The following is a 27,052-nucleotide window of genomic DNA, read 5'->3' on the forward strand; positions in this document are numbered from 1 at the left end:
ATTGCTTTGTGCTGGTTATGAAAACACAAGTCCTCCACAACTGCTTCTAAATCTTCAGGCTGAAATGGCAATGTGCTCATCTTTTTGTGAAGAAACAAATTCTTTCTGGTTTGCGTGCAGTCTTGTGTTAGCACTGAAAGCAGATCTTACAAAAAAAAACCCGTACCTCCGTAATTTTCCTTTAGCTTAACTCTTTCCATGCCATGAAAAAATTCCAATTTTCTATGGGTTTTGGTACTTTTACTTTGTTTTTGCGGAAATTGTTGGGTTCGAAGTTAATATCCCACACATCAAATTGAAGCTAAAGAAATATGTTTTAATAGATGAAACAGGCAGTCTTGCATTATAAATTAGGATTGTTTGGGAACATAGCAAAAAAGGTGAGCACACGAGCAAGGTGCGCTTATATCAGAAATTTAACAAAGTAAGCAAAGAAGATCAAACATAAAAGTTGTTTTTCTGTTCAACATCAAGTGGGCATTGTTGACTAAACATCACGATTTGAACGGAACAAGAGGGGTTAGTAACCGAAGACAAACTAGGACTGACTGTCAGCTAGTTTTATTTTGGAAAACAACGTGTATATACAGAGATCCTTATTGTCCCATCCATGTCGTGCTGTTAAGATAAGAATACTAGCAAATCAGCCAGCCCAGTTTTTATGCTTGCTTTTGAGCAAGTGAGCATTGCAAAAATGACAGTTGTAGTGTAAAAATATTTTTAGCCACAACCAATTATTTCTCCTAATGTGAACTGACATTCTACAGGCCTATCAAAGTCAAATTACCACTCGGGGCTCAACCCCCTGCACTTTCAACGCTCTGATGGCAGTCGTCTGGAAGGTTAAGTTAGGTTAGGTGAGGTTAGATATGTCCTGGGCTGGTCTTGGTATCATACATCTGCACTGCCTGAACAATGGAGGAAAGAATACCCTCCATTGTCTCAACCAGTCTGTCGGCCGTCGTCATCATCACCATCATTATCATCATCACCACCACCCACTTTACCACTAGGCTCATTGCATAGGGATTGCGAAAAGAAATTTGCGGAAACTTATTGTGGGCATGCGTTGTGAGTGGGCAGTGTTTGTGACATGCTGAGCCACTCGCAAGAAATTGCATCTATTTTGTGCAGCTGGGGTCGTTGTTTTATACTCGGTTACAACTTAAGAACGGCACCACTTCATGTAGTGTATCACTCCGCCAAAGCGCCGGACCCGTGATGTCAGTGCGCGCGCGCGTTTTGAAAGGGGTTTGCAATGAATGCGTGATATCGTCTGCCTTGTCTCACGCAGTTTGTTTGTCGTCACTGGAGTCGTTTATAAGCATATTAAGTCCAAAAAATCACGGGAACAGCTCACACCATGTTCAAAATATTCCCAGTAACGCCCTACTTGCGCCGCGCGGAGAAACATCCGGCTACGGTGATAAGGCACAGCGGCAACTTCTGGTGCCGTTCTTAAGTTGTCACCGAGTATAGTAGTCATTTTAGGAAGTTCACAGGCAAAGTTGAGATACGAACATCGAGATACTATGGAGGTTTAACTGTGAGCCTCTTGACCTATTGATAGTGGATGATCTCCACTGAGTGCTCATGGTTGAAAATTGATAATGACACATTTAAAACGGAGGTTGGTGGTAATCGACCAGAGTTATAAAATTTTGAAGCGGTTCACAGTACATTTCGTGCATCTCATTCTGCGGTTTCATTAGGTATATATGCGACAGCTCCTAGCGATGATTTGAGTTTGGATTGCCAACTGTAGTGATAAAAAGCTATTTCGATTCTCTGGTTTAGCCATGGACAAACATTGAATTGGCGAACAGATGACGGATGGTTCCGCTTTATTAGCCCACGCATTGAAGGTGAGTCAACTTTTCAACGTAATATATTTATGAATTGAACTTTGTGTGTTAATGTTGTGGGTGTCCGGTATGCTTCTATAACTTTATGACTTCTGCATGGGATTGTCTTTTTCTTTGCTAACAGAACCAGTGCTGGACTTGACGTCGGTTCATGTGAACTACCGTCATGGTCCTCAGGATGTGAACCACAAGCAGGTCTGCTTTGGTCCGCCGGGGCGCAAGATTCATTTCTCTCGATACGAGAATAGTTTTTTGCCATACACAGGAACCAACATGTATGATGGTGAGTGATACTTCGGTGTGTGGTGCGGCATGATTAAATTGAAATAAACTTCATTTCGTACCCACTGCGGTGGCACAGTGGCTAAGGCGTTGTGCCGCTGAGTTAGAGGACATGGAATTGATCACGGCCGTCTTCACTACTTTTCTTATGGAGGCGAAAAATGAAAATGCTCGTGTTAAGATTTGGGCGCTCGTCAGAGATCCCCAGGTGGTATAAATCAACCAGAAGACCTCTACTGCAACACGGTTCGTAGCTCTCGATAGTGTAGATCGGCACGTTAAGCCCTATAATATAAACTAATTTCGTGAAGTATCTGTTCATTACTTTTTCGCCTGGTAGCGCAATCACACCGAGGAGCTTGTGAACCGACTTTATGATACTACAAAGCATTCATTGGTGCTGCAGCTACAAATAAACATAAAAAACTCCCCGGGGCACATAAATCTGCTGCGTGATGCTTTCAAGGCAAAAGCCTAGTGAAACGTATCACTGCTACCTCCTCGTCGTATCTCATTCTTCGCTTTCGTTTCTTTGTCTTTTGGCTCAACTTGCTTCCACAGGCAGACTGCAACACTTCTTGCAACAGGTTCCTCAGAATTGCACTTCTCCATGGCTGGAGTGCGCCTGTTTTTTTCACCTATTGTCACGTTCCCCTGTCATGTGATATGACTCCAGCGCCAGAGCAACTCAATGTACACCAGTTGCGAAACGCTCTATAGGCCCCACATATCAAAACCAAGTCCTGGTTGGCCCCCCTGTGCTGCGGCAAACAGGGGCAAGCACGGGGCAGGTTCACAAGCCAGTCATCTGTCGGCAGAAAGTTGAAGTAGTACTCAAGGGCTTGTGGCTGCTGCCGAAAGTAGCGAAAAGAAAAAAAAAACCCGTGAAAACTTGGGCGGCCATTACCTCATTTATGTTTTCTATTTTGAAGAGCAAGCTTTATTTTCTGAAACTCTGTTATTGCGTAAGTGTCTAGCAAAGTCCAGTTTCTGTTCCTTAGGCGCCGCTCACATACACCGGCCCCTCATCTTCAACGGAGCTGGGAGGCTCACACTGCCTCGATTCTGACGCGGAGTTTCGAAAATGGTGTATACTGAAGAACTAAGGCCAGCCCGGCACGCGCTCGTTCCACGGCTGGCAATGTGCTGAGATACCACGGTGGTAGCGCCCTCGGTTCATACTCTGGAAACCAGGTTTCATACCCCATGCGAACTCAAATCTGTTTTTTGTTCACTCTACTCTTCAAAGCAGCAGCCATTTTTTGTACTGGACTACACCGGTTTTTGCACGATTTGGCGCTTGAGTCTATCGCCTTAAAAAGAAATTGGCTCCAATCCACGCTGTGAAGGTGGTTGGAAAGACAAGCTATAAACGTCACCCACAACGATTGCCCGTGTGACGTCACTTGAATTCACACACGTGGCTCTACAAAGAACGAAACCAGAGATTGTGCAGCCGTTACCTGGAATTCACGGGGACGGCGTCCCGAGCGCAGGAGCGTCGGCACATGGCCGGGCAAGAGCGGCGGACGACGACGCCGCTGTAGCTCGGCCGTGCGTCGGCAGAAAACGGAGAGGAGCGCCTTTCGAAGGGTGAGACCACGGAAACTAGCCATCCTGATGTGCTAGCTAGGGGCTGCACCAACGCGCGACACAGGCACGGACACCGAAACAATTCGGCATGTGAGCTCACTGGTTTCCATTTATACCGATTTAAACTAGTTACTTTAGTAAGCTTGAGAGTGGCGAGAAAGCTGAGGGAACTTTTATAATCGCTACTTATCAGATCAGTTGCTTATTTCGCATTTTGTAATACTTGTTAAAGCACAACCGAATCAATTTAGAAAGCGCAGTCCTATTCGTGGCAAGCATTGCGCAAAGTGTAGCGTTTCTCTAGCTCCCAGATGTCTGTATGTGGTCTCTACATTTTGTTTTCCCGCCCTGCAAACCAATCCTTAACGTATCTTTGCCATACGAACACTTAGTTCCGTCTGGTCCGGGTTACCCAGGAGGTGCTGTCGAACAAGTTAATCAAGCCGTGCGAAAGAAGTGCGCAATGGACGCGAAGCATGCCAGAACAGGCCAAAAACAACCTCCGTTAAAGCAGACGACAAAAAGGCCGTCCCTCCAACACACCTCCCAGTGGCAGCAGGCAGCTGCGCGCGGAGAACGCTGGGTAATAGCGTCATATCGCCCTGCCATCTGCACTGTGCTACGGGACTGAACGCCCCCTCCCGCTCCTCATCCGCGTTCGGAGTATCGTGACCCGCACGCCACGAAGGAGTTGTTGGCTGGTAGAGGTGAAATGCTTTGCTTTAAAAATGAGTCTTAATCCATCTTTCACTGTAACTGATGTAAAGATCGAGTATGTCAACACTAGATACACATTCACCACACATAAACAGGTGCTCCTTAATGCGTTCCTCAATACAGAGGTAGATGATTACACACCGTTGTCATTTATCCCTAAAGCTGGTTCCTAAGAACTTCTGTTGAAGCGCCAATGAGTGCATGTACAAAATCAATATGCCTGCGTTTCCTTGTACATGGATTACTTGCAATAGTTTACTGTGTTAAACATGTGTCAGTGCTTCCCTAAGGAAAACGCTTGTGCAACTTTATTACACATCTGAAATGGATTTTCGCAGAAACGAAACTTTACCTGAAAATTTTCTACATTTTAGTATCCATCCACACTGATACACCTGATGGACTTGAGTGATAGCTGAGCCTTCGGATGGTGTCATCAAGATTTGAAAGATTTCAAGATTTCAAGATTTATTTAAACATGAAATTTACCATACATTTGTGTGTGTGCAGTTGCTGAGCTAAAAGCTGCAATAGCAGCTTGACGAGGCCCAGCAAACCGTTACATGGCAGTAACGACCATAAAGACAACATAAGAGCACATAAAGACAACATAAGAGAACATGATATACATAATCAAATATATGGAATTTGCAAAACAACACGACCATTAATCTGATTAAACCATCTTTCACTTGAATGGCAGATTACATACATTGTTGGGCTGGTTTTGCTTTCGAATGGAAATTATACAAAATCAATCCCAACCAGCAGAACATTACAGGCAAAATAAAAACCAGGCAGCACAAACATTTACAACTTGCAGAGAGGAAAAAACGAAAAGAAAGTCTGCAACTGTCGTGATAATTACAAACTTGTCTACAAGGTCACAAAATATTTTCGCAATTCCCGAAAATTAAAGTTTGCCGTGTGCTTATATCTGTTTAGAAGGGAGGGGAGATTGTGTTGTAGCGATTGTAATTTATAATTGGTTCGGAACTGCGGGATGAACCAAGCATCAGAACTGCGGGTGCTAGCCAAGTTTTCACTTTGTCGCAAAGAAGCCAGGCGAGTAATATAGTCTCTGTATTGGGGGGGAAGAAAAGGAAAAGGAGCGCAAAATTCGATATTCATACATGTGGTCCACTTTCACAATGTTGTACATGGGAAATAAGTTTTCCGTTGTGTACAGATAAGGCACGTTGGCGATTAAACGGATGATCTTTTTTTGTAACAGCAATACTTTCATGATGTTTGTTTTCGTTGTGGTAGCCCAAATTAAACTACAATAGTTGATATGCGATGCAAAAAGCGCGTAGTATATGTCAAGTTTCACCCTTCTTGGGAGCAGCGCACGACAGCGAGACAGCGCTCCAGTCGCGGCAGAAAGTTTTTTACATATGCTGTCTACATGAGCATCCCAACTAAGGTGAGCAGAAAAAATGACGCCAAGAATTTTATGCTGAGACACTAAGTCAATTTTGCTACCTGCATATACAAGCGAGTGTTGAAATGTAATTGGTTTATTTCTTGCTCTGAAAATAATTGCCTTTGTTTTTTGCTGTATTAACTTTTATTCTATTTAATCGTGACCATAATTGGAGCTTCTCTAGCAAGTCATTACATTTAGCAATTAAGTTATTTTCGTCTTTGTCAGAAAGTAATATGGTGCTGTCATCAGCATATATGATAAATTTAGCTGTTGTATCTACCTGAACAATATCATTAATATAGGCATTAAAGAGCAGTGGTCCCAATACGCTCCCTTGAGGCACACCGGTTGTTATCGGTAAAAACGATGATCGGAAGGGACCTATGCATACACACTGATTCCTATTGCTTAAGTATGACATGAGTAGTGCAAGTGGTTCACCTCTGATTCCAAAGGACGAGAGTTTATTAATCAGTATGTTATGATTGAGGCAATCAAATGCTTTGGTAAAATCTATAAATAGCCCCAAAGTGTAAATATTATTATCTATGTTTTGTAGAATGTTCTCCTTCAAAGCTAACAGAGCTGTCTCAGTTGATTTATTTCTTCTAAATCCGAACTGTGCTTCAGAAAGGATGTTATGTTTATCGAAGAATTGTGTTACCCGTCAAAAAATTAACTTCTCTAATCCCTTGGAAAATGTAGGAATAACCGATATTGGCCTATAATTTGACGGAAAATTGCTGTCACCACCTTTGAATATTAAAACGACTCTTGAATCTTTCATAGCACGTGGAAATACGCTTGTTTTGAGTATTAAATTAAAAATATGTGCGAGTACGGGGACGATAAATTCTAACACATATTTAATTGGCTTTATTTGCAAGTTATCAAAATCTAACGCCTTTGTATTATTTAGATTCATGTATGTTGAATAGATCTCGGATTCATCTGTTGGCTCCAAAAACATACTTTCACGCACGTTACCGACTAATTTTTCTGCCTCTGCAATATCAGGATCCCGAGGGACAATGTTGACAAGATATTCATTGAAGTGCTCGGCCAGTGCCATGCCCGTTATTTCTCGGTCGTTACAAGTTATCTTCTCAGGAGAATAACTTTTTCTATCGCGGCCTAGAGCACTATTAATAACTTTCCAAGCTGCGGCAGGGTGCTTCTGAGTGATATCAGTAAACAGTTCGTGATAGTAGCTAATCTTTGCTCTCCTCAGTTCGGCGTTCAGACGGTTTCTTAGTTTTTTAAATTCATCTAGCGTGGTGGGCTCACGCGTGCGCAGAAACTTGTGGTATAGATAGTTTTTCTTTCTGATCATGCGGACGTGCGTAGTTCTGACCCAAGGCTTTCTGCTTTTTTTGGGTTGCTTGATAAGCGTAAAAGGAAAGTGTGTGGTGTATATCTGTACGAAGTTTTTAAGGAATATAGAATACGCCTCTTCTGCATTTGAATTTGTAAGCACGGAAGACCAGTCCTGAAGACCAATTTCCTGTTTAAAAGAATCCAACGCTTCTTCAGTGATGTGCTGTACTCGAATGCTCTGCCTTTGAGCGTTAGGGCGCCTCCCTTCCGAATAAAAAAAGACAAAAACAGGGCAGTGGTCGCTTATGTCTGACGTGATCGTACCAGCATCCGAAATTAGAGTTTCAATATTAGTAATGAATAGATCAAGAATAGACGAAGTCGAGAGCGTAACTCTAGTTGCAGTTTTTATGACATTTCTAAAACCAGAGGATTCCAGCACCGTAATGAAATTCCTAACGGTGTTGTTATCTTCACCGATGTTAATGTTGTAGTCTCCTCCGCAAACAAGTTGAAGCTCGTTTGAGGAAACGTATTCTAGAAACTGTTCGAAAAAAGTGACAAAGTTCGAAACATTGCGGTTTGGAGGCCTATATACAACTGCAGCTACCTCCTTCTTATTCCGTATTGCTAAAAGTTCGTAATCCCGTGTAGTTTTGCAAAAATGTGAGATTATTTCATAGTTCTGGCCTTGGTTAACGTAAATAGCGACACCGCCTCCTCTTTGATCAGGGCGATTGATATAAAAGCTATTGTAGCCATTAATGTGGAGCATATTGTACTCATCGCGGTACCAAGTTTCTGTCAGCATTATTATGTTGAATTTAAAAGAAAATTGATCAAGAAAGTTAGTAATAGACTCTTCTTTGTTGCGTGCTGAACGAGCATTGATGTGTAAGGCTGAGTTTAGGAAGTGCTGTTTAGGGTCTATGCTCTGCGGAAAAGCGAATTCGTGGTAGCAAGTTTGCGACCAATTTATTTAGACCAAGTGGCTATCACCACCCTTAACAGATTCTGTCGAGATCATTTTGATGACTTATGTGTACAGCGTCCATGCCGTCTGCCTGTTTCGCATAGATCTTGCCATTGTTGGTCCACACCGACTTCCACTCGTATTCATGTTTTCGTTTGATCGCCATGCCAAGAAGTCGCTTCAGTGCCGGACAAAGGTGCTCATTCACATATATAGGGTCTGTGTTATCGATTCCTGCATCTTTGTTGGTGAGTCGTAACTTCTTTGCCTTGTATAGCGCCGCGTCTCTCTTTGCACGGGACTTAAACTGTATAATTATGTTTGTCTTACCAGGAAGTCGGGTAGGTACGCGATGGCATTTCTCAATGTCAGCTTCGGTAATTGGTTCTTGAATGGCACTTCCGATTTGGCTAATGATGCCCAAAACGTTCTCGTTTTCTTCCTGTGTAATGCCCTTGATTTCCAAGTTCATGTTTCGCGAGTACTGCTCCATGTTTACCACACGCTTGTCTAGTTCTATCGATGTACGCTCCAAGGCTGTACACTTAGTACGGAGCAAATCATTTTCTTGAGACAGCTTAGTGCTCTTAGCAGTTTCATTGTCTAGTCGGGATTTCAACTTTGCCTTTGACTGCCAACAATGAAGAGTACTTATCATGGGAGCTTGTGCCAGTATCACAAACACAAGTCACACTTTCATTTTTCATTTATTAGTTCCTTAAGGGCCCGAAGGCATTAGGTAAGGGGGGGGGGCAAACACATATAGGGAAGGCTGAAAAAGTATGAGATATATACAACTGGGCATCATCATATATACAACTTGTCCAGACCGGAGTTGAATCGCTCTTGCCGTGAAGCACAAGTTTACACTTGACGATTGCATTGGTTGCAATTTGAAATGCTAGAGGGAAGTAGTTGTTCATTGAAAAAGTTTCGCGTCTTTAGCACATATATTGGCTATATTTATCTCCCTGCTTTGAGGTATATCACACAAAGTTTTAATACCAATTATGAAGCTCTGTTTGAGTTGTGCAAAGCAGCGTCTACGCACTTTTCGGTGTGTTACGGCATATTGAATAAAATAGTTATCACTGCAAGATGCATTGTGAGAAAGCCACACTCAAGAGCAGCTTTTTCTTTCGTTAATTTTCGTGTTCTAACTAGAAAACAACGAAAGAACATATTTTGACAATTGGAATTACACATAAAAAATTGTGGCCACTTAAAAGAAATTTTTGTGATTTTGATATGTTTTTTCGTGAATTCATTTGGCAGTTAAAGGGGTAATTTGAGGGGTGCATGCTTGTGCATGGGCACATTAGAACTAGTCCCAACTGGAAATAGATGAGGAAGGTTGGAATTTAAACTAAATTTAGTTTAGATTTTATTTTCATTGTTTTTGTTTTTTTCTCGTCTCTTTCTCATCGGTTGCTGTATATACTGACTGTGTGCAGGGGTCTTCAAGGTAGACTGGCCTACCGACAGATCTCTATATGCTTTCGGAGCGTTTGTGTGCTCCGTGCATGGAAGCATCTTGTCTTCTGCCACATCCCTTGCCATGGCTAGAGTAGATGAAGGTGAGTTTTTGCTTCTTGTCAAAAATATAGTTTTCTTGACTTGACCTATTTAAACATAAATTGTGTTTTTGGACTGGTTGAAGTCAGAACACTCTCATGTGTTTAATCTGGGGTGAATAAAAAGGGGGAGGAAAAAAAGAAGAATGAAACGGAGTGGCCTTGTTTGTGGCTGGGCGTCGATTAAAAATTTTAACCTGAATTATTGACAGGTTTCAACTGGATCGATTCATTGGTCAGGTGGGTTTACATAGAAAAAATAAAGGCCCGAAATTTTTTTATGTTTTTGTTATTTGCTGCATTATTAGGTTACTGCGATTACTGCAAGTGATATATACCTATCCATGCTGCACTTACTTGCATTTACACTTTGGTGACCCTTTAAAGGACAGTAGTGCCACATGTGCTAATTATGATGTGTAGGAGTTCGTGGGATGGCCTAGAGCAATTATTTGGCACAGAGTAAGGGGCCCACAAAATGGTTTAACGAACCAGCATGCGGCAAACACTTATGCGATACAGTAAAAAGATGGGCGGCGGTACAATGCACAAAAAAATGCGTAGTTGAGGTCTTCTGAAAATGAACCCCAAACTTTAGATAATTTTTTTATTCAAAAGACATCTTTCTAACTTTAGAGAGAAGTTAGAAAGATGTCTTTTGGATAAAGAATTCTCAGGAAATAAGAAAAAAAAGTCGTTCAAGCTGGCAGAATGTTGATAGCATGAGCATGGCAGGGATGACAGCCAGAAAGGTGAGGTAACATAGCTGTAATAGATCATCTTTTCACGAAACCAAAGACGACGCAGTTGTATTCAAGGAAAACAAGTTTGTTGGAGCGAACTTGTGCTCCCCTAACAACTCAAAAAATACACAGGCGGCGAAACAGCAGTGAACAAAGTGACGTGCGCAGACTGGTGTCGGCGAATCGAATCCATGACGTCTGCTCTGCGGCCATTTATCTCTCGGCGCGAGATCTTCTAGAAACTTAGAATTGCATCCAGGGCACTGTAGATCATAGAAGATTATCCTAGGCTGGTGACGTTAGTTGGTGACACTGTCAAAGCACATAACACGTGCGGCATAAAGAATAGAACAGGCGCTTCACTTGGCCCCCGGATAACACAGATAAAAACCCGGTGCAGCCGGTCGGCAAAAACAAAACATACACAAACCAACCCAAAACATGGTTCGTGGCAATGTGCCGTAATCCCTCATTAACCAAGACTCGGATATCTCGAAATATGGGTTAAGTTGAAAGTTTTTCTCGCCGAGCATTTACCGCCCATACGTGCTATGTATCTGTCCCATCTTTATCTCAAAACATTTCTTCGGAGGACGACGGACATCTTGGAATGTTGACAGAGAGGACACAAGGCAAATTCCACTACAGGCAGCTTATAGGGTCTCCGTTCGAACGCTTAGCTTCCCCTACACGCCGAATGCGGTCGTAAACGGCACATTCACAGAGTGTGCGCTTTACGAGGCCGGATTCCAAGTTACCGAAATGCTGTCTGACGTCAACGTTGAAATAGCTGGGGACGATGCAGCTGCTCATGCGGGCAACGAGGAGCCTCTAGAAATACCTACAACGGCAGAAACAAGAAACGGGCTGCGCCTGCTTCACAAGTTAGAAGTAACTGTGGAGACCAGCGATTGAAGCGATGCCTTGAGCAGCTCGAGAACGCTTTTCTGGGACCAGATGTGAGTAGGAAACAGGCAAGCATCACGCAGTTCTTTCTTCCGCAATAATAAAAATGTGTTTTTCCTGCGAATTATCTTGCCTTTATTACGAATGCTGCCCTGTGCAATGAAGTTTTTGTTACCAGCACATGGCTTTTATATCGGTGACCTGGCCACCAATTTTTGGCATTTTGCTTAACTAGAAACTCCACTCATGTCGAAATTTTTTTTGCGGACTTTGAGTTAAGAAGGAATTACTGAGGTTCATTTCAATAAAAATATAAGTACACAACCGAGACCACGCGTGTTCTTTTAATAAAGAACAGACATTGATTTACTCTTTGCCAGGAAAAAAACAATAGAAAAAGCAAATGAAAAAAGAACCATTAAAAATGGCATTGAAAGGTGATATAAAAGTACACACAAAGGGAACAGAGTTAGAGCTCGTGCTGTTGTTCCAGGCAGAATTATGGGTTTGTTTATTTATTGTTTGTTTTTACTGCCCGGCTACGCCAAGATCTATTATCTGTGTCCCAAGCGAAGTGCGTCTTCCCTTTATTTTTTATGCCGCACGGGCTATCTCATTCACATAAGCAGACTGTTTCGCCATAACGTCACTAGCCCAGAATAATCTAATTTGATCTACAATGTTCGGGAGGTAAATCGACGATTCCAGAAGCACTCGCGCCGAAAGATAAAAGCCTTCGGAGCAAACGCCGCGGCATTCGAAAACCCCGACGCTCGCTTGCGCACGTCACTTTGCTGACTACTGCTTTGCCGCATGTGTATTCTTTGAGTTGTTAGGGGCGCACAAGTTCGCTCCAATAAACTTTTTTTTTCAAGACAACTGCGTCGTTTTTGGCTGCGTGACAACATGAAAAAAGATGCTCACCGTCCCAACAGATCATGTGAGCACTGCGAAGGCGTGAAACTAACAGTTGCAATGCGCAAACGTTTATGGAATTCTTCATGAGAGGAAGGACATAGGAGTGAAATAGCATGAGGGATGGTGGTGGAGGGAGAGTTTATGGTAGGGGTGGTAGAAGGCCAATTCAACGACATTTGCAATGAAGCAAGCAGATACGCAGTACACTTTCTTTTGCATTTTCGCACATGCAAGGCACAGGAGGAGAGTGACACAGTTCATGCAGGTGTTGGGCGGATATCAAGCCAGTATGAAGCAACACGGACGTGTTCATGTTACCTATCTATATTAGCGAGGGAACACGTCGCTGTTGGGTGCAAAGCAGGAAGTTTCTTGGCCCATGTTTTACGCACCTTGCCCTGCTTGTAGTTCCAGGGTATTACCCGAGACCCCTGAGCCAGACTATCAACAAGGGTGAGACGGCCGGAGTGGAGAACGTAATCGGAGGTTCCGTCTCCTGGTACAAAGATGGAGTGCTAGCAACATCACGTATCGTGAGATATGGAAACTCACGGGTTGAGATCTCAGATGGCCAACTGGGTGACAGCGGACTATACACATTCTATGGACATGCAATGCCTGTCCAGGTGTCCAGGGTCATTGTCAGAGGTGAGTAATAGTATCCCCAGCCATGTTCCAGGAAGGTTTAATGACTGTACAGAAATGTGTGGAAGGGTCTTTAGGCTATGGTGATGGCAGGCGCGGAGCACAATCTGTCTGTGTTCAGGCACAGTGATGTGCCATATCCGAGGTCACTGGTTCCAAACCAAGCTACAGCTGTCAGGGTTCTCATGGAGCTGAATTTTCGAAGTGGCTGTACAATCGGCAGCCAGTGCTGAAGTCGTGCCGCTGCATCTAAGTGAAGCCACATTCTGTGCACGTCTTTACGAGACCTTGGTTCTTACTTTGTGTGCAATAGCAAACCTCAGAGCCCAGGTTCAGCTACTGCGCACTGAAATTTCAACTGCCTTATTAAAGTGCTTCTCAGAAAAAAAATATTAGTTTTATCTTTCCCTTAGAAAGCTGTTAGCTAGACACGAAAAGAATGATGAAAAATAAAAGTGCAAAAGACAAGGATGAGAGAGGGAAACAACAAAGTGCTGTTTTTTATCTTTGTATTCCGTGCAAAGCCAAGTGTTAGTGCTCCGTCGAAGGCTGTTTGAAACTGAAAGCTACACCAGAATGCTAGTAAGCATCAAGCTAATTTTTGTCTTGAAATAAACAACAACAGAAAAGCAGCCTTAAATTTGTCCAGATCTTCTCATTGCTGTCCCTGATGCCATTTTCCCAATACCTGTGGTAGTGGGCAGCTTGTAAGGGATAAGTAACATCATCGAGGTGCTCTTAAACAGCTAGGTGTACGAAGTGTGGCTTCTGTAGAAAAAATATAACTGGACAATGAGCACATTTTAACTACCGAAAAATTCAGAGGGTAACGCAGTAGAATAAAAATGCCTGGCACAGACACTGTCACGATGAAACGTAATGCTTTAAATACAAAGAATCTTTTTGATCACTTGTTATTGCTCCACAGACTCAAAGGATTTTCTCAATTAGGTAAGCCTAATTCACACTAAGCCGGGCCACACTAGTGCTTTTTAAGGCAAAGCATTCTTTGCTTTATAATCCTGGTTGCATTTGCCTGAATGGCTGTCTGGCTTCCTGCCATAAGTGCCTCAAATACATCATAACAGTTGCGCTCAGACGAAGTGCTGCACACAAACACGCATGTACTCACATGCAACCATACAAAGTACTGCCTAAAGGCTATCCTTGCAGTGAGGTTAGCCACTAGAGTTCTTGGTGACTTACTAAATTGGCTAGTCTTGTCAGTCTCTGGAGCAATAAAACTAATCAAAAAGCGCCTCTGCATTGAAAATGTTCATTTCATTGTGACAGCGTCTGGCTCAAGTTGTTAATTCCACTGCATTACCATCTGAAAATTTCAGTTAACACTTTCGCTCATTTGTTCTCTTGAGTACTAGCTTGTGAAAGCATACGCAAAAAATTGTGAACTTTCGTATTATCCTTTTTTTACTTGTTTGGAATGATGAGGCTTATGCTCGTTGCACCAAATGTAGTTGTATTCAAAATTAATATTTTATATATAGCATTTGCACACTTCTACGAAAATATACACTTGAAGCCTCTCTACACTGCAGGCATGCTAAGTTACCTGTGTTGAGTGGGACAGTGTTCACATTACCATGACTCCTTATAGCTGGAAGTTATTAATGCGATAGCGTTATTCAGCTCTTTTTTCGATTTCCTCGTGCCTGCTGGCCGTCCACTATCAGCCGTGCTCATCAAGCGTTCACAGATTCGTCACCGCTGGCAACGGGAAACTACTACTTGTGAAGCCAGGTACAAGCACTAACAAGAACCACGAATACGGCAGAACGGCAACTGGGATGGGGAAAGGAGGATAATAATAGTGGAGCGGACAAGAAACGATCCGTGATTTCAGCACGGGTTGCCTCTGCGCAGTAAAGTGTGTTATTGGCTGTGTCGGTAGACACACATTCGCAGATGCGGTGCCCAGCCGCTGCTACAACTTACGTTATCACCCCAAAGGACCCCTGCAACTGATTCGGCGCGAACATTGTGTCACCTGACTGAGAAACGGGCGAACGAATAACGTCAAGCTCTCAAAAAGCAAGGGAGGTATAAGACCACAAACGAACAGAAACGCCTGTTAACAAGAAATAGAACCGGGCACACGGCTTGTAATAGGCCAATTTTTCGATTACTTTTGAAATTTAGCGCGGCTCTGTCACCTGTGCACGCTCTTTGCGAAAAAAGATGGATAGCACCACGAGGTCAATTTAAAAATCACCCTAAAATTGGTCTGAATATCGTCCGAGAGGACGGTCCCGTGAAAATCATCGGCATGGCACTACAGGGAAGCGGTAAAAGTGGCCTCGCGATCCTCAAGAAATGGAAATCTTTACCAATTTGGACCACCTTGTAATACACCTAACCAAAAGATCTAGAATGAGAACAGCCAGCACTCATGCAGACACTCATTACACCTGCCATTCCAGAAATTTTCCTGCACTGAGTCAAACTAAATTAACACCATCACGAGGGCAGCATAGCCCTCAACCTCCTACTTCTCGCGATCACTAAGGAGGTCGGCGACCCGCCTATCAGAACTACCAAACATCAGCTTAAGCATCATTACTCACTCTCAAAAGGCCATTGAACTTGTTTCTGGAGGCAGAATACCCAACACATTGACCCCGGATACGGTAGTCTTGAAGGTTACGCTGCAGCTGACAAAAAGCACGTGAACACGCATCATCTTTGCCCGTGCCAAATTGGGTGTCACCGTCAAAGAATTCCGAGCTCTGAAAAGGATACGAACCAACACATATATCGCCAAATATAGATGGGCAAACATCTTTTGCAAGAAATTCCGAACAATGCTGTAAATTTGCTATGTACGGGAAAAGTTCCAATTTTTTAAACGCAACCTGGTAATATTTCAATATACGAACAGAAGATAACAAGTTAAACATTATGTATTCCACTTAGTCAAAACATGAGAAGCATCCCTGACCCCCAAGAGAACCAGGAAAAGTGCTGCTGCATCTAAAGCCTTGCAATTCATGCTCAACCCTTCAGCCCCTTACCATCTGTTTACCCCCTTTTCCAAAACACCAACCACATTTTACACAACAAAACACTCCTCTGTGCCTTCCTTCCACTTAAAAAGAAATGCAAAAAAATGGCAGCATCTGGAATTCGTGGATGATGGCGAGGGTGCTTCGGGGACTCGAAATGACATCCAAGTTGCGCCCCGAGTGACTTCCGATTTGCGCCTCGACCGTCATTTGATTTGGGCGGTGAGTTGCACCTTGATTATTTCCTCAATGGCTTGATGGTTGTGTGCACACGGATGAACGCGGACGGACATTGGGAGACTCTAAGGTACTGTTACGGGCGAAGGAGCAAGCCGTTTGACTCTCGGGTACTAACTCACGGTCGTAGCCCAGAGGGTAAGACGACTGACACTAACTCTGTCTGGTCTACCAGACACAGGCTCAAATCCTAGCGGTGTCTGTGCGATTTTTTGCGAATCTAAATGCTATGCGCATGGACGTGGACGGACATTGTGAGGTCCTAAGGTACTCCGCACCTAAAAGTTCAGTCTGGTCATGGCGCTAGAGAATAAAAATTACGCCCACCTCCCCTCGCGGGAACCCTGGTGTGATGCAATGCATCTCATTAGGGTTCCATTGGCGTTTTCCATCGTATTGATTACGCTTATAGCAGGGATTCTCACGCGAAGGGGAGGTGGGCGGACGACCATCGGCTGAGACCGCCGGAGACCGCATGCCGCTTTATATTCACAGCGCCCGAAGGAGAGGAGAGCGCGGAGACAAAGAGTACTGCACATGCGCAGCGCCGCCCACCGGCGCCTAGCAACGGAGTGAGAGCGCACTGCGCCAACCCGCAGCTGTTTGGGAGAGAGTGTTCGCTATCGGAGAGAGGAGAGGAAGAGAGGCGCAGCTGTGCGGACAACGCCAGACAGACGCAGGAAGGACAGAGGGGCGAGCATGAGATGCGTTGCATCTAAAACTTTGAAAGACTGGCACTGTCGCCTTCTCGAACAGCATCCTGCAAATGCAACTTTTCTCGCAAGCTTTTTCGGCTACACAACCGCAGATGGCTTCTGTCCTTGCTGGACCACGCCGAATAAAAATTGTTGCTGCTAGTTTCGCTCTCTTCACTGAACATTTGTGCCTGGAAAGCATGCGTTGTAAACGCAGCAACTCAGTTTCTTAAACACTTCGTTGACGTGTAAGTAACGCTATCGCGTCATACATCTTAAGACCTAAACGTAGATGTCATCTGCAACTTTTTATCTAAGGTGCATCTAGGACTTCTTCCCAAACCATTTCAGCATGCCAAGGTGGCGCATACGGCTCCGAGTGCAAAAAACGTTGTCCTTTGTGCCAAAATGGTGGAGTCTGCCACGACATCACTGGGGCCTGCATCTGTCCTCCGGGGTTTGCAGGTCAACTGTGTGAAAAAAGTGAGTGATGTACTTTTTGCGATCACAATAGCATCAGACAGACGGCACCAATCTGTTTAAGCGCACACAAGCTTTGCATTGCTACTTGGGACTACTCTATCTTTTCTCTTCACATTTTTATCCCCTGTCTGATTGTATCAGGGCTACTCAAAAACGTGAGAACGACTTCTTGGTTAAAAATATTAGCAGACATCTAGCATTGACCAGTTTATTCAGAAGAACCAAATAAAAATTTTCGGAATCTCAACGTCATATATATTTATGAGCCCACATCTTTCTCAGGTGTATACTGTTTAGATATTGGAAGCGAGCAATATAAACAGGCTCTTGCAACAGAACTGTAGCCTTACTCAAGCAATCAGTGGATGTTCTTGTATATCTGAAGGCCTTTCACTGTGGTGTTGTGAGCGTCAGAAAGACATCCGCTAAGAGATAAAAACGTTCTTCAGATGTAGAACATAGGCACAGTACAGTAACTAAGACAATACATGTGCAGTATTAATATTGTGCATCTGTATCACTTCTGAAATTGGTTCTTCAAAGAACATGTTTTGGATATTGATGTATCAAGCACATTTGGGTATCGATACATCATGCAAAAATTCTTTTTGTCTCAGTCTTCCTGCAGTACGCAAATGCTTCCTTCGCTTACAAACAGCAGAATAATTTTGTGTTTACTAGAAGAGTGAACTAACTTCCGCTGTGTTGATTTTATATTGAATTTATGTTATTTTAAGCTCAGCAGTTATTGGGTTCGTTCATGAGTGGGCACTAGTTGGGCATCAAGAAGTATGTAGCATTTGTACATTTGTTTTTGGATGTCAGTTTTGTATTCACACATGGGTGTACATTCAATCTACAGTGGATGAGTAGTCAGGTCTTTGAACATTAGTAAGTTATTCAGACATCGCACGGATGTTTCTAGATTTTGGGTAAGTACTTCCAGCATAAAAAAAATCAATGACATTACCAATTTATGTTTACATGTAAAATGATATACTATTACCGCTACCCCTTTTATCGGAACTGGAGCCACAGGACTGGATCTTTCTGCAGGAAACACAGATTAAGTCACTGCAGTGTCCGACCAGTGCTTGGAATGATACTATAGGTGTAACATTTACAGAACAACAAACCCCCTCATCAACTGTTGCAGTCAACAGAGAAGGGAAACATTATGTGCGTTCAAAGTACGATGGTCCACTGTGAAGTCTGCTTGTGTTGCCTGTTTAGTTCTTTATTGTTGCCTCTAAACCCTTGTGCTGAAGGATCCGGGCTGTTTCCCTTGCCTTGCAGCCTGCGAGCCTTACCACTTTGGCCAGCACTGCAGCCACAACTGCACGGAAGTTGCAGTCGTGGCCGGAGGTGGCGATGGACGCTGTGGGGGCATGCTGTTCTGCCTGCCTGACCCCTATGGCTGCTCCTGCTACCCCGGATTCTCCGGAATCGACTGCACCTCGAGTGAGTCGTTTTTCACGTGAGCGTCATAAATGCTGTGTACACAGCCATTTCTTTAGAGAGTTAGGTGAGGACACTGCTGCCGTATGTTCCTATGAGCAAGTGTGGGCTTAGAGGATCTTACTATTCTGCAGCTTTGTCAATACCAATGGTTATTCATACTTCTGTGCATATAGGTCTGCGTACAACATGAACTTCCCTTCTAAGTCTTTCGATAACTTCGGGAGAAGTGTAGGGGTGGGGGGGGGAACTCTTCTTTCCCATTCGAACAGTAATGGATCTAATACACTGTTTTTTTTTGTTTATATGTGAGAACTCCGGTCTCCTCTATTCTTTTTGCATAAAAGTGATTAAGGTTCATCACACCACGATGACTATGATTAAATTAGTGTACTTGGGCATAGCCAAAAAAAGAGCATAGATGCATCGTGTATATCCGAGCATAAAATTTTCAAACAAGCCATTTCAAACTGGCTCTACATGGGTGATGGGGGGATGTAAGCCACAGCAGGATATTCTGGATTGGCAGGTCAGCCCAGCCAAAAAAAAAACCAATGGAGGTCCAAATATACCTCCTGGAAACACCACTAGACCGATTGGAACCAATTGGTAATGCAATTGGTTCCAATTGGTCCCATGATATGCTTTCAGCAGGCCTATTTGTACTTCCAATGGTTTTTTTGGCTGGGAGCGGCAAACGTTGGGGAAGAGCTGTAAGGACTGTGAAAATGCGGGGAATTGCACGAAGAGCAAAGTAAGCCAACTTTAAAATGTGCCTTGATCATTCAGAAACAAGCTCTTGGAGCATGCCAAGCCTGTTGGGAGACATGAGCAGTTTCTTGAAAACGCGAAAAATGGTAAAACAACTAAATACAATTAAAGTAGAAAAGCCAAAGTAAATAGAGACCGGTCGTTGAGCTGGCAATACTTCAGCACCTTTTGGCATTCCAGTTCTTCAGCACTGCTTTATTGGCAGTACAAAATTCCAGGATGGAAAGGGCTCTATGTATTCAACACAAACTTCGGCTATGCTATGTATCAACGGTCACTTTGCCTTCTCTTGTTTTTATGTAGTGCCTGTATGATTTAAAAAAATGGCGTGTTCTTCAGATAAACCTGAATATCCAACAATTCCGCCAATGCGTGTTTTCCAGCTTTTTTAACTTTTTATCCATTCACAGAAATCTATTATAAGGTGGCTAAAATAAAGCTGCATGGTACAGTTTCTTCCCATATGTAATAATGTGTGTATTTAATATATATAATTGTATAATTAATAAATTAACTTGTAATATTGGGTCTACCACACTTGTGAAAGGGAGGTCTTTTTTACTTAATTTTTTATTTCAAGTTGTCGTCCAAGTAACTAACATAAATGTACAGCGGTTCCTCTGTTTGTTAAACCTGGCCCAGAATCAATGTTAAGGTAAGCTGAACATTATTGGAAATTTCACTCCTTCTTCTGGGAATACATGCGCAATAATGCCATGGCCAATGCTCGCACAAATGCACTGCAGAGACTTAATCTACCCATTTAGCTTGCAGCAAAGGGACCTACGGAGCGAACTGCAAGCAGAAACGGACTTGCCACTGCCAACCTGACGAGGGCTGCCACCCGCAGTTCGGGGTGTGTGCCCAGCACGTTTGCGAAGAGGGCTACAGGGACGAGCCGTACTGTGACGAAAGTGAGTGCGCGTAGCTCCCTGGGAGCAACTTCTCGAACCTAACTACGTTGTCATTTTTCCCCCATTCTCGCTACTTATAGTGTACCCTGCGCTGAAAGTTTTCTCTGTTATTGTCATCGACGAAGAAAGCCTTGAGGCACGCTGGTCTCCATGGTCTCAAGATACTGACTGGGGGAAAGGAGAGCCAGATGGCTATATCATACAGTTCAAGGTATGGCGGTGCAGTGGGATATTTTATTGGAGGCTCTATAAAAAACGGGAAATTCGAATAAAAATGTTCGGGTTTCTTAACACGCAGTCCTGGACTCCATCATTAAGATTGAAACTTGTACTGAACTAGGTGTACAATTATAATACGTTTGAAAGCTAATTCTGGCAAATAAAAAGTCAGCACTTCCGGTTTATGTGGGCATTGTCATTAGTAGCTGCTTATCATGATTGGTGTGCTTTTTGACGTGAATACTAATGGCTGTTTGCACGTTCCCTCGAAAAGGCAGCAACGGCATTCCATGCATGCGTTGGTGATGGGCTCAGGGTTACGTGCCTCGGATATCAAAGCAAATGATTAAAAGAAAGAGAGACTGAAAGTAGAGCACGTTGCTGAGCTTGTATGGACATTTATGTCCATTAATACAGGTTCTCAAAGAGACACAACACTAGCTATATCTTCTTCCAGAGTTCCCCAAGATTTGCGGACAGCATAACCAGATTTAGAAATTAGCTTTTTTGAGGAATGAAGGGCAATGTGCTGAACTTATAATGTGATCAAAGAGCCATACATTGCCATCAAATGCAATTGGGTTTGTCTAGCAAGTGCTGACAGATCCATGTGTTTTGTTCCCCCAGGCTTCTCTTGTAATGTGCCCCTGAACATTCTGTGCAGTTTTGTTAACTTCACGGAATTGCAGTGGTTGGACAGAATTGCACAGAATTGCAAGGTGGTTGCTGGTTGGTTGTCGGCACAGTACAGGACAACCAACCTATATTATACGTACTAAACAATACAGGGTGGTTGTCCTCTATTGTTCAGTATTCTCCACCTGATTTGGCTCTCAAGGCCTTAACATATTTGTCTGTAGTACCAGCATTCTGCACAAGTGTGAAATCTGTTATCAGCTGCAAGCATCATTCTAAGCTCAAGCACGGAGAACCTGCTGACGGTACTTGCTGAAAAGCAGCCGGTCATCAACGACCAATCCTGTATTTGCTAATCTTTAGAGTAAATAATTGAAACAAACCTCAGCTTTATTTCAACTGCCTTTTGTTTATATGTATGAAGACCGGATATCTATGAGGACTGGATATATATGAAGACTTGAAAGCTTAGGGGGTCCATTTTGACAACAAAGGCACCGGACCTACCCAAACAGAGTTGCGTCTGTCGGGCAAGGGTGAGGTGGCCCTCTTTCGTTAAGACGGATACTGATATCGAGATAAATGCACTCCAATACAAAGTTATGCAACTACGTCTCGGTAGTCCCATGCTAAATTAAAGCCATCCAAATTAGCGCGTTCTACAGGGGCCATGGAAAACGACCTGTTTGTCTCATTATACCACATGGTCGAAACGACGCTATTACTTGCACTGCTGAAACTCCGTAAAAATGGCAGTCCCAGAGGATAGCTGTGTCCGTCTAACAATCGGTCGATGCTTGAGAAATTTTAAGGCCTGGCATGGATCCGGTGAGGGCAGACAGAAGCTGAGGAAGCGTGAAAGATTGTCGACAACCTTGTCAACAATCTTGTCAACAAGATCGTCAACAAGATTGTCAACAATATTGGTTATTGTCAGCATTCTCGGTCAGTGCTGGTCCGACGGTCTCAGCGAACTTAGTTGAACCGCCATGCTTTTTTGCAGTGCTGCAGTCCGTTGCTGCAATAGATCTGGTCGTCTTGACGTCTTGAAGTTGAAGTTCCACTTGAGAGCAGTAAATAGTCACTGGAAGTCTCGTTACTTTTATCCCCAGATTCAGCAATGACTCAGTTATTGCATCATAGATATGAAATAATCTTGTTTTATTTGTTTTCATGACACACGGTCCACACGTCTTATAAAATTACATGTGGTTATAACGGCTTTATCACTCGTCCGGGTGGAATTCTTTACTAACTTGGACTTCCACTTTGCTGCAAGATACCTAATTTTGCGTCTAAAAAGAACAATTTCAACATACAAGGAGCGAGTAAAGTCTTACAACACCTCGTGACTTTTCAAAGTGTCATTTGAAGCGACATAATGAAGGGACTTACGTATTCTCCATGTTGAGGGCAGTGCGAACGAATGAAAAGTTGTGCCTGTCGTATACACTCAATTCGACTGATGTACTGCATTGGCTCTTCTGCGGCATTCGCAAGCATGGAGTGGCGGTGTTGTTTTTTTCGTCACACCTGCTGGCACATTTGTCGACGTTCATCTAGGTAAGCCTTCACGTTCAACTTGAACATTGAAAACACCTCTTCAGTCATTGATTGAAGAAAGGGCTATACGGTGGCAGTCTTTGGATTGCATGTGGGCTCGTGACCAAAGCCACTGCTTCAGTCTGTTGATGGGCTTGAACATTGTCAAAAATAAAGACAGCCTCGTCACCGGCGTCCTGTTCATGCACTTGCTGAACGATTGTTCAAGGAAGTCATTGAATGCGGCCCAGTTTACTTTTTCGGTGATACTCCAGTGGACGATGCTGTTGGCCGACATACAGAGTAGGGTGTTTATGTTTGCCCTTTTTGGGCCCATCACAAATTTGACAGCTGGGATCTCCCTTTTTGCTCCGACAAAACTCTGCGCACACCACACATTAAAAATGATCTCATAAATGTGGTAGTTCTGCAGCCATTCTGCGTACACCCGGAACTTCGCCTTGACGTCTGGGCTGTTTCTCTCTACTGGTCTAAGTGTGGTCAACTTCAGAGAATAGCTGTGTCCGTCTAACAATCGGTCGATGCTTGAGAAACTAATTTTAAGGCCTGGCATGGATTCGGTGAGGGCAGACTGAAGCTGAGGAAGCATGAAAGATTGTCAACAATCTTGTCAACAATCTTCTCAACAAGATTGTCAACAATATTGGTTATTGTCAGCATTCTCGGTCAGTGCTTGTCCGACGGTCTTAGCGAACTTCTTCACTTAACCACCATGCTTTTTTGCAGTGCTGCAGTCCGTTGCTGCAATAGATGTGGTCGTCTTGACGTTTATGCCAATGCAGTTGCATTCAGTGTACAGCGTATGACAGGCATAACTTTTCGCTTGTTTGCGCTTCACTGAGCATGGAAAAGAGGTAAGCAACTTCAATATGTCGCTAGAAATTCCACTTTGAGAAGTCATGAGGTGTCGTAAGACTCCTGATTGCTTGCATGTTAAAATTGTTTTTGACGCCCACTTAATAAAGGATTTTACTTGGATGAGTCATACCATCGCCTCCTGTATTTTACAATGCCAAACACATCAGCCTTGACCGGCCAACCAAGTACTCTCCTTCTACTCCGGCCACTCCCCCCCGATCTCTAACCTTTCCAGCGCTTTAGTCCCGTGACCGGTTCATCCCGGGGCGACGCGTGGTCGAAAGCGGCAACGTAGGCAAAACGTGCTCCGCCGCAAGCTTGAGTTTTCTGACGCTGGCATGGGCGCCCCTCCTTCGGAAATCTCAAACATAAGTTGCCTTGGCAACGGCACACAAGCCGCTCTCGAATTCAGTTACGGTCGGGTGTTCCCGGTTCAGCTTGGGGCCCCACCTTGCGACTAATGGGCACTGCAGCCGTACCACTCGCTACCATTGTGAAGCGGGCGATGCTTTTGGCATTGTAAAATACAGGAGGCGATGGTCATAAAGCCGTTGTGACCGCATGAAATTTTATAATCCGTGCGGATCGTATGTTATCAAAACAAGTGTGGACCGCTAATAACGTATATTGTGATGCCGCAAAAATCTGCACTGTAAGCAGTGCCGCACTATAAACAAAACATGCGCGAATCCAACCATATTGCAAGTTATCTTTCAATCATTCTTTGTTTATCATCACTCAAACAAACTCCACTTAAAAACAGTGGAACGGTCTTTATTTCGTCTTTTTTGGGATCAAACGCTGTTGCCCAGTCTTAGAACCCGTGAACGTGGCTTTGTGTTTGTATTTAGGTTTGTGGGACCTGCGTTCCTTAGCGTCTAGAAAACGGATGTCGCAGAGAGGGAAGCAGCCCGGCTTACGTTGGCAAGACAACGTGATAAGAATGCCAGCTGGAACTTTTTTTTCCCATCCAAACTTTGTTTTCACGATGCCGAAGGCTGACGAAAACAAAGTGTCACCTATGAGCGCAACGTTCAGGTAGTGGAAACCTCCGGCGTTGCGGCTCGGCTCGCTATCTGCAGATCTGTTCGAAAAGGAAAAGGGTGGTTGCTAATCTGAACACGGTTCTAATCGCAACAATTTATAGCGCCCGGGAAGAAAGGGGGGCTCGATATCATCAAAGGTGCATCGAGAAAAAGGGCAGTTGTGGTTATCGCGAGTGCAAACGGAACACGCGAACTAAAGGGTGCTTATTTTTTATTTTCTGTGTCTAAGTTAGGGGAGAGAAGGGAGCGCGGGCTGCGTCGGCTGATTTCATCTGTTGTTTTTCACACGACCCTAAAACGATGCCCCAGCTGCACCGGTCGATTAGAGGAACGGCCTAAAAACCGCACTTAAACGCTATTGTGCTTCGGGCATCCGCACTGTAAGTGGTACACTTATGCATTGAGTTCTGTGGGAGGCCTACAGTGGCCAGGAAAACTAGCGTTATATACGGCCCCTCACTATCAGCGGTTACATTATAAACGGTCTGCACTGTAAATCAAACGGGTTTATTTCATATTTGTGATGCAATCACTGGGCCACGGCTGAATCGGGAGATAAAAGCGATGAGAAGTCTGACTGCAAGTACAAATACACACGTTGCCATTTTTCAGGAGAGTTTCAGCAGTGCAAGTCATAGGGCCGTTTGACCATGTGGTATTATGAGACAATTAGGTTGTTTTGCCTGGCCCCCTTAGAACACGCTATTTTGGATAGCTTTATCACGTGACTGCCGAGCCATAGTTACTTCTTCTTGTATTGGAATGCGCTTACTTCGGTATGAGTATCCGTCTTACCGAAAGAAGGCCATCTCACCCTTTCCCGACAGACAAAACTCTGTTTGGGTCAGATCCGGTGCCTTTGTTGTCAAAATGCACCTGCTACGCTTTCAGTTCCTCGTAATTTATATCAGTGCGCATCGCGTGCAACACGCACTCGTAGACGCAGAAAAGGTCCCATGACATGCAACAAGGTCTGCAAAGCTGCGCCAGTTTCACGCAAAACTCCCTTGAACAACCTTCTGACAGCTGGCCATGGATTCATATGGTTGGCGACCGGATTAAATTCACTGGCACTTGGATTAAATTCACTGGCATGTGGATTAAATTAGATAGCACTTGGATGAAATTAGATGGTGCTTGGATTAAACTAGCAGGCGCTTGGATTATATAGGACCGCATCTGGATTAAATTGAGTGGGAAAACCTCTAGTTTCTTCTAAAGTATTCGAAGTGAACTATTATTTAGTTAAAGTTTTCTTTAAAAGAAAAAAAGACAGACTCTGTTGACAACCGGCGGATTCTCAGTATACAAAAGTGGCTACTGAGGGACGGGGCTATACAAAGAGGAATACCCCTGACACACGGGCACCTAAAAGGCCTTTGCAGAGAAAGACTGTTACCGAAACGGCGTTCGCCTCGGTGACACACGACAAAGGAGAATCTCCTTCACCGAAACGGGCATTTCCCGTAAGGGGTGTTCGCCTATCTCCTTTCCCGGACGAAAAGGAGCAGCTAGCGGCGCAGCCTCGTAAGCAGGCGCTAGCAAATCATAAGCTTCTGAGAACTTAGTGAGACCAAATGCGATTTCATAATACTTTCATAAATTGTTAAAATTGCAATGAAATAAATTGCACCAAACAAGCCCAATCGTAATGCATTTTTGTAAACATCTGCCCACTGTTGCCAGATTAGGCACGAAACATAGGCTAAAAAAGCACTCTATCATTGCTGTTTAATACAAATATGTGAAATTACCCATTTATTTTTTTTAGACAACAACAAAACGCACAACGCCTCTCTAAAATGATAAAAAAGGTCTATTAGCTGCACTTTATTTTTGTTATTGTGCATGCTTTTTCCACAGAACTGCTAGCGCCACTTTATTGGTGTGTCAGTTGCAGCAACTACATAAAGGAGATCGGGGTTTGCTGTGTGTCAGGAGCACCCCTCCTTTTCACAAAACGTCTTTTGACGTGGCAAAAGGGTTTTAGTTTAAAGGAGATCTAGCGTTGCCGTGTGTCACAGGTAGAAGACTGTTAACTCGATGGAGGGATGATAACTGAAAGTTCTGAGGCAATAAATGGACTCAGGCATCAAAAGATAAGAGCGGTTGAATTAGAAGGGGGGAGGCTTTGGTCTAGCTGTGAACAAAAACGTTCTCATGAAGATGTAGAATTCAAGTCGCACATGT

At 43.7% G+C, this 27,052-nt stretch overlaps 1 protein-coding gene across 3 annotated transcripts in view; it reads left to right on the plus strand.

Annotated features, from left to right (window-relative positions):
• The window catches only part of LOC144163267 (receptor-type tyrosine-protein phosphatase T-like), a 197,181-nt gene that overhangs the window by 101,328 nt on the left and 68,801 nt on the right, over positions 1-27,052 (plus strand). For all 3 annotated transcript variants that reach the window (XR_013320874.1, XM_077694146.1, XM_077694147.1), the window contains exons 5-12: positions 1,798-1,865; positions 1,990-2,148; positions 9,631-9,753; positions 12,726-12,965; positions 17,266-17,397; positions 18,694-18,858; positions 20,394-20,540; positions 20,621-20,751. Coding sequence is in view for 2 of the 3 variants with exons in the window: in XM_077694146.1 (XP_077550272.1) it covers positions 1,798-1,865; positions 1,990-2,148; positions 9,631-9,753; positions 12,726-12,965; positions 17,266-17,397; positions 18,694-18,858; positions 20,394-20,540; positions 20,621-20,751 (1,165 nt within the window). In the remaining variant the exon portion in view is untranslated. The remainder of the gene's footprint in view (positions 1-1,797; positions 1,866-1,989; positions 2,149-9,630; positions 9,754-12,725; positions 12,966-17,265; positions 17,398-18,693; positions 18,859-20,393; positions 20,541-20,620; positions 20,752-27,052) is intronic.

This window comes from Haemaphysalis longicornis, unplaced genomic scaffold (assembly GCF_048455015.1).
Source record: "Haemaphysalis longicornis isolate Haplotype H1 unplaced genomic scaffold, Haemaphysalis longicornis Haplotype H1 scaffold_12, whole genome shotgun sequence".
NCBI classification, from domain to species: domain Eukaryota; kingdom Metazoa; phylum Arthropoda; class Arachnida; order Ixodida; family Ixodidae; genus Haemaphysalis; species Haemaphysalis longicornis.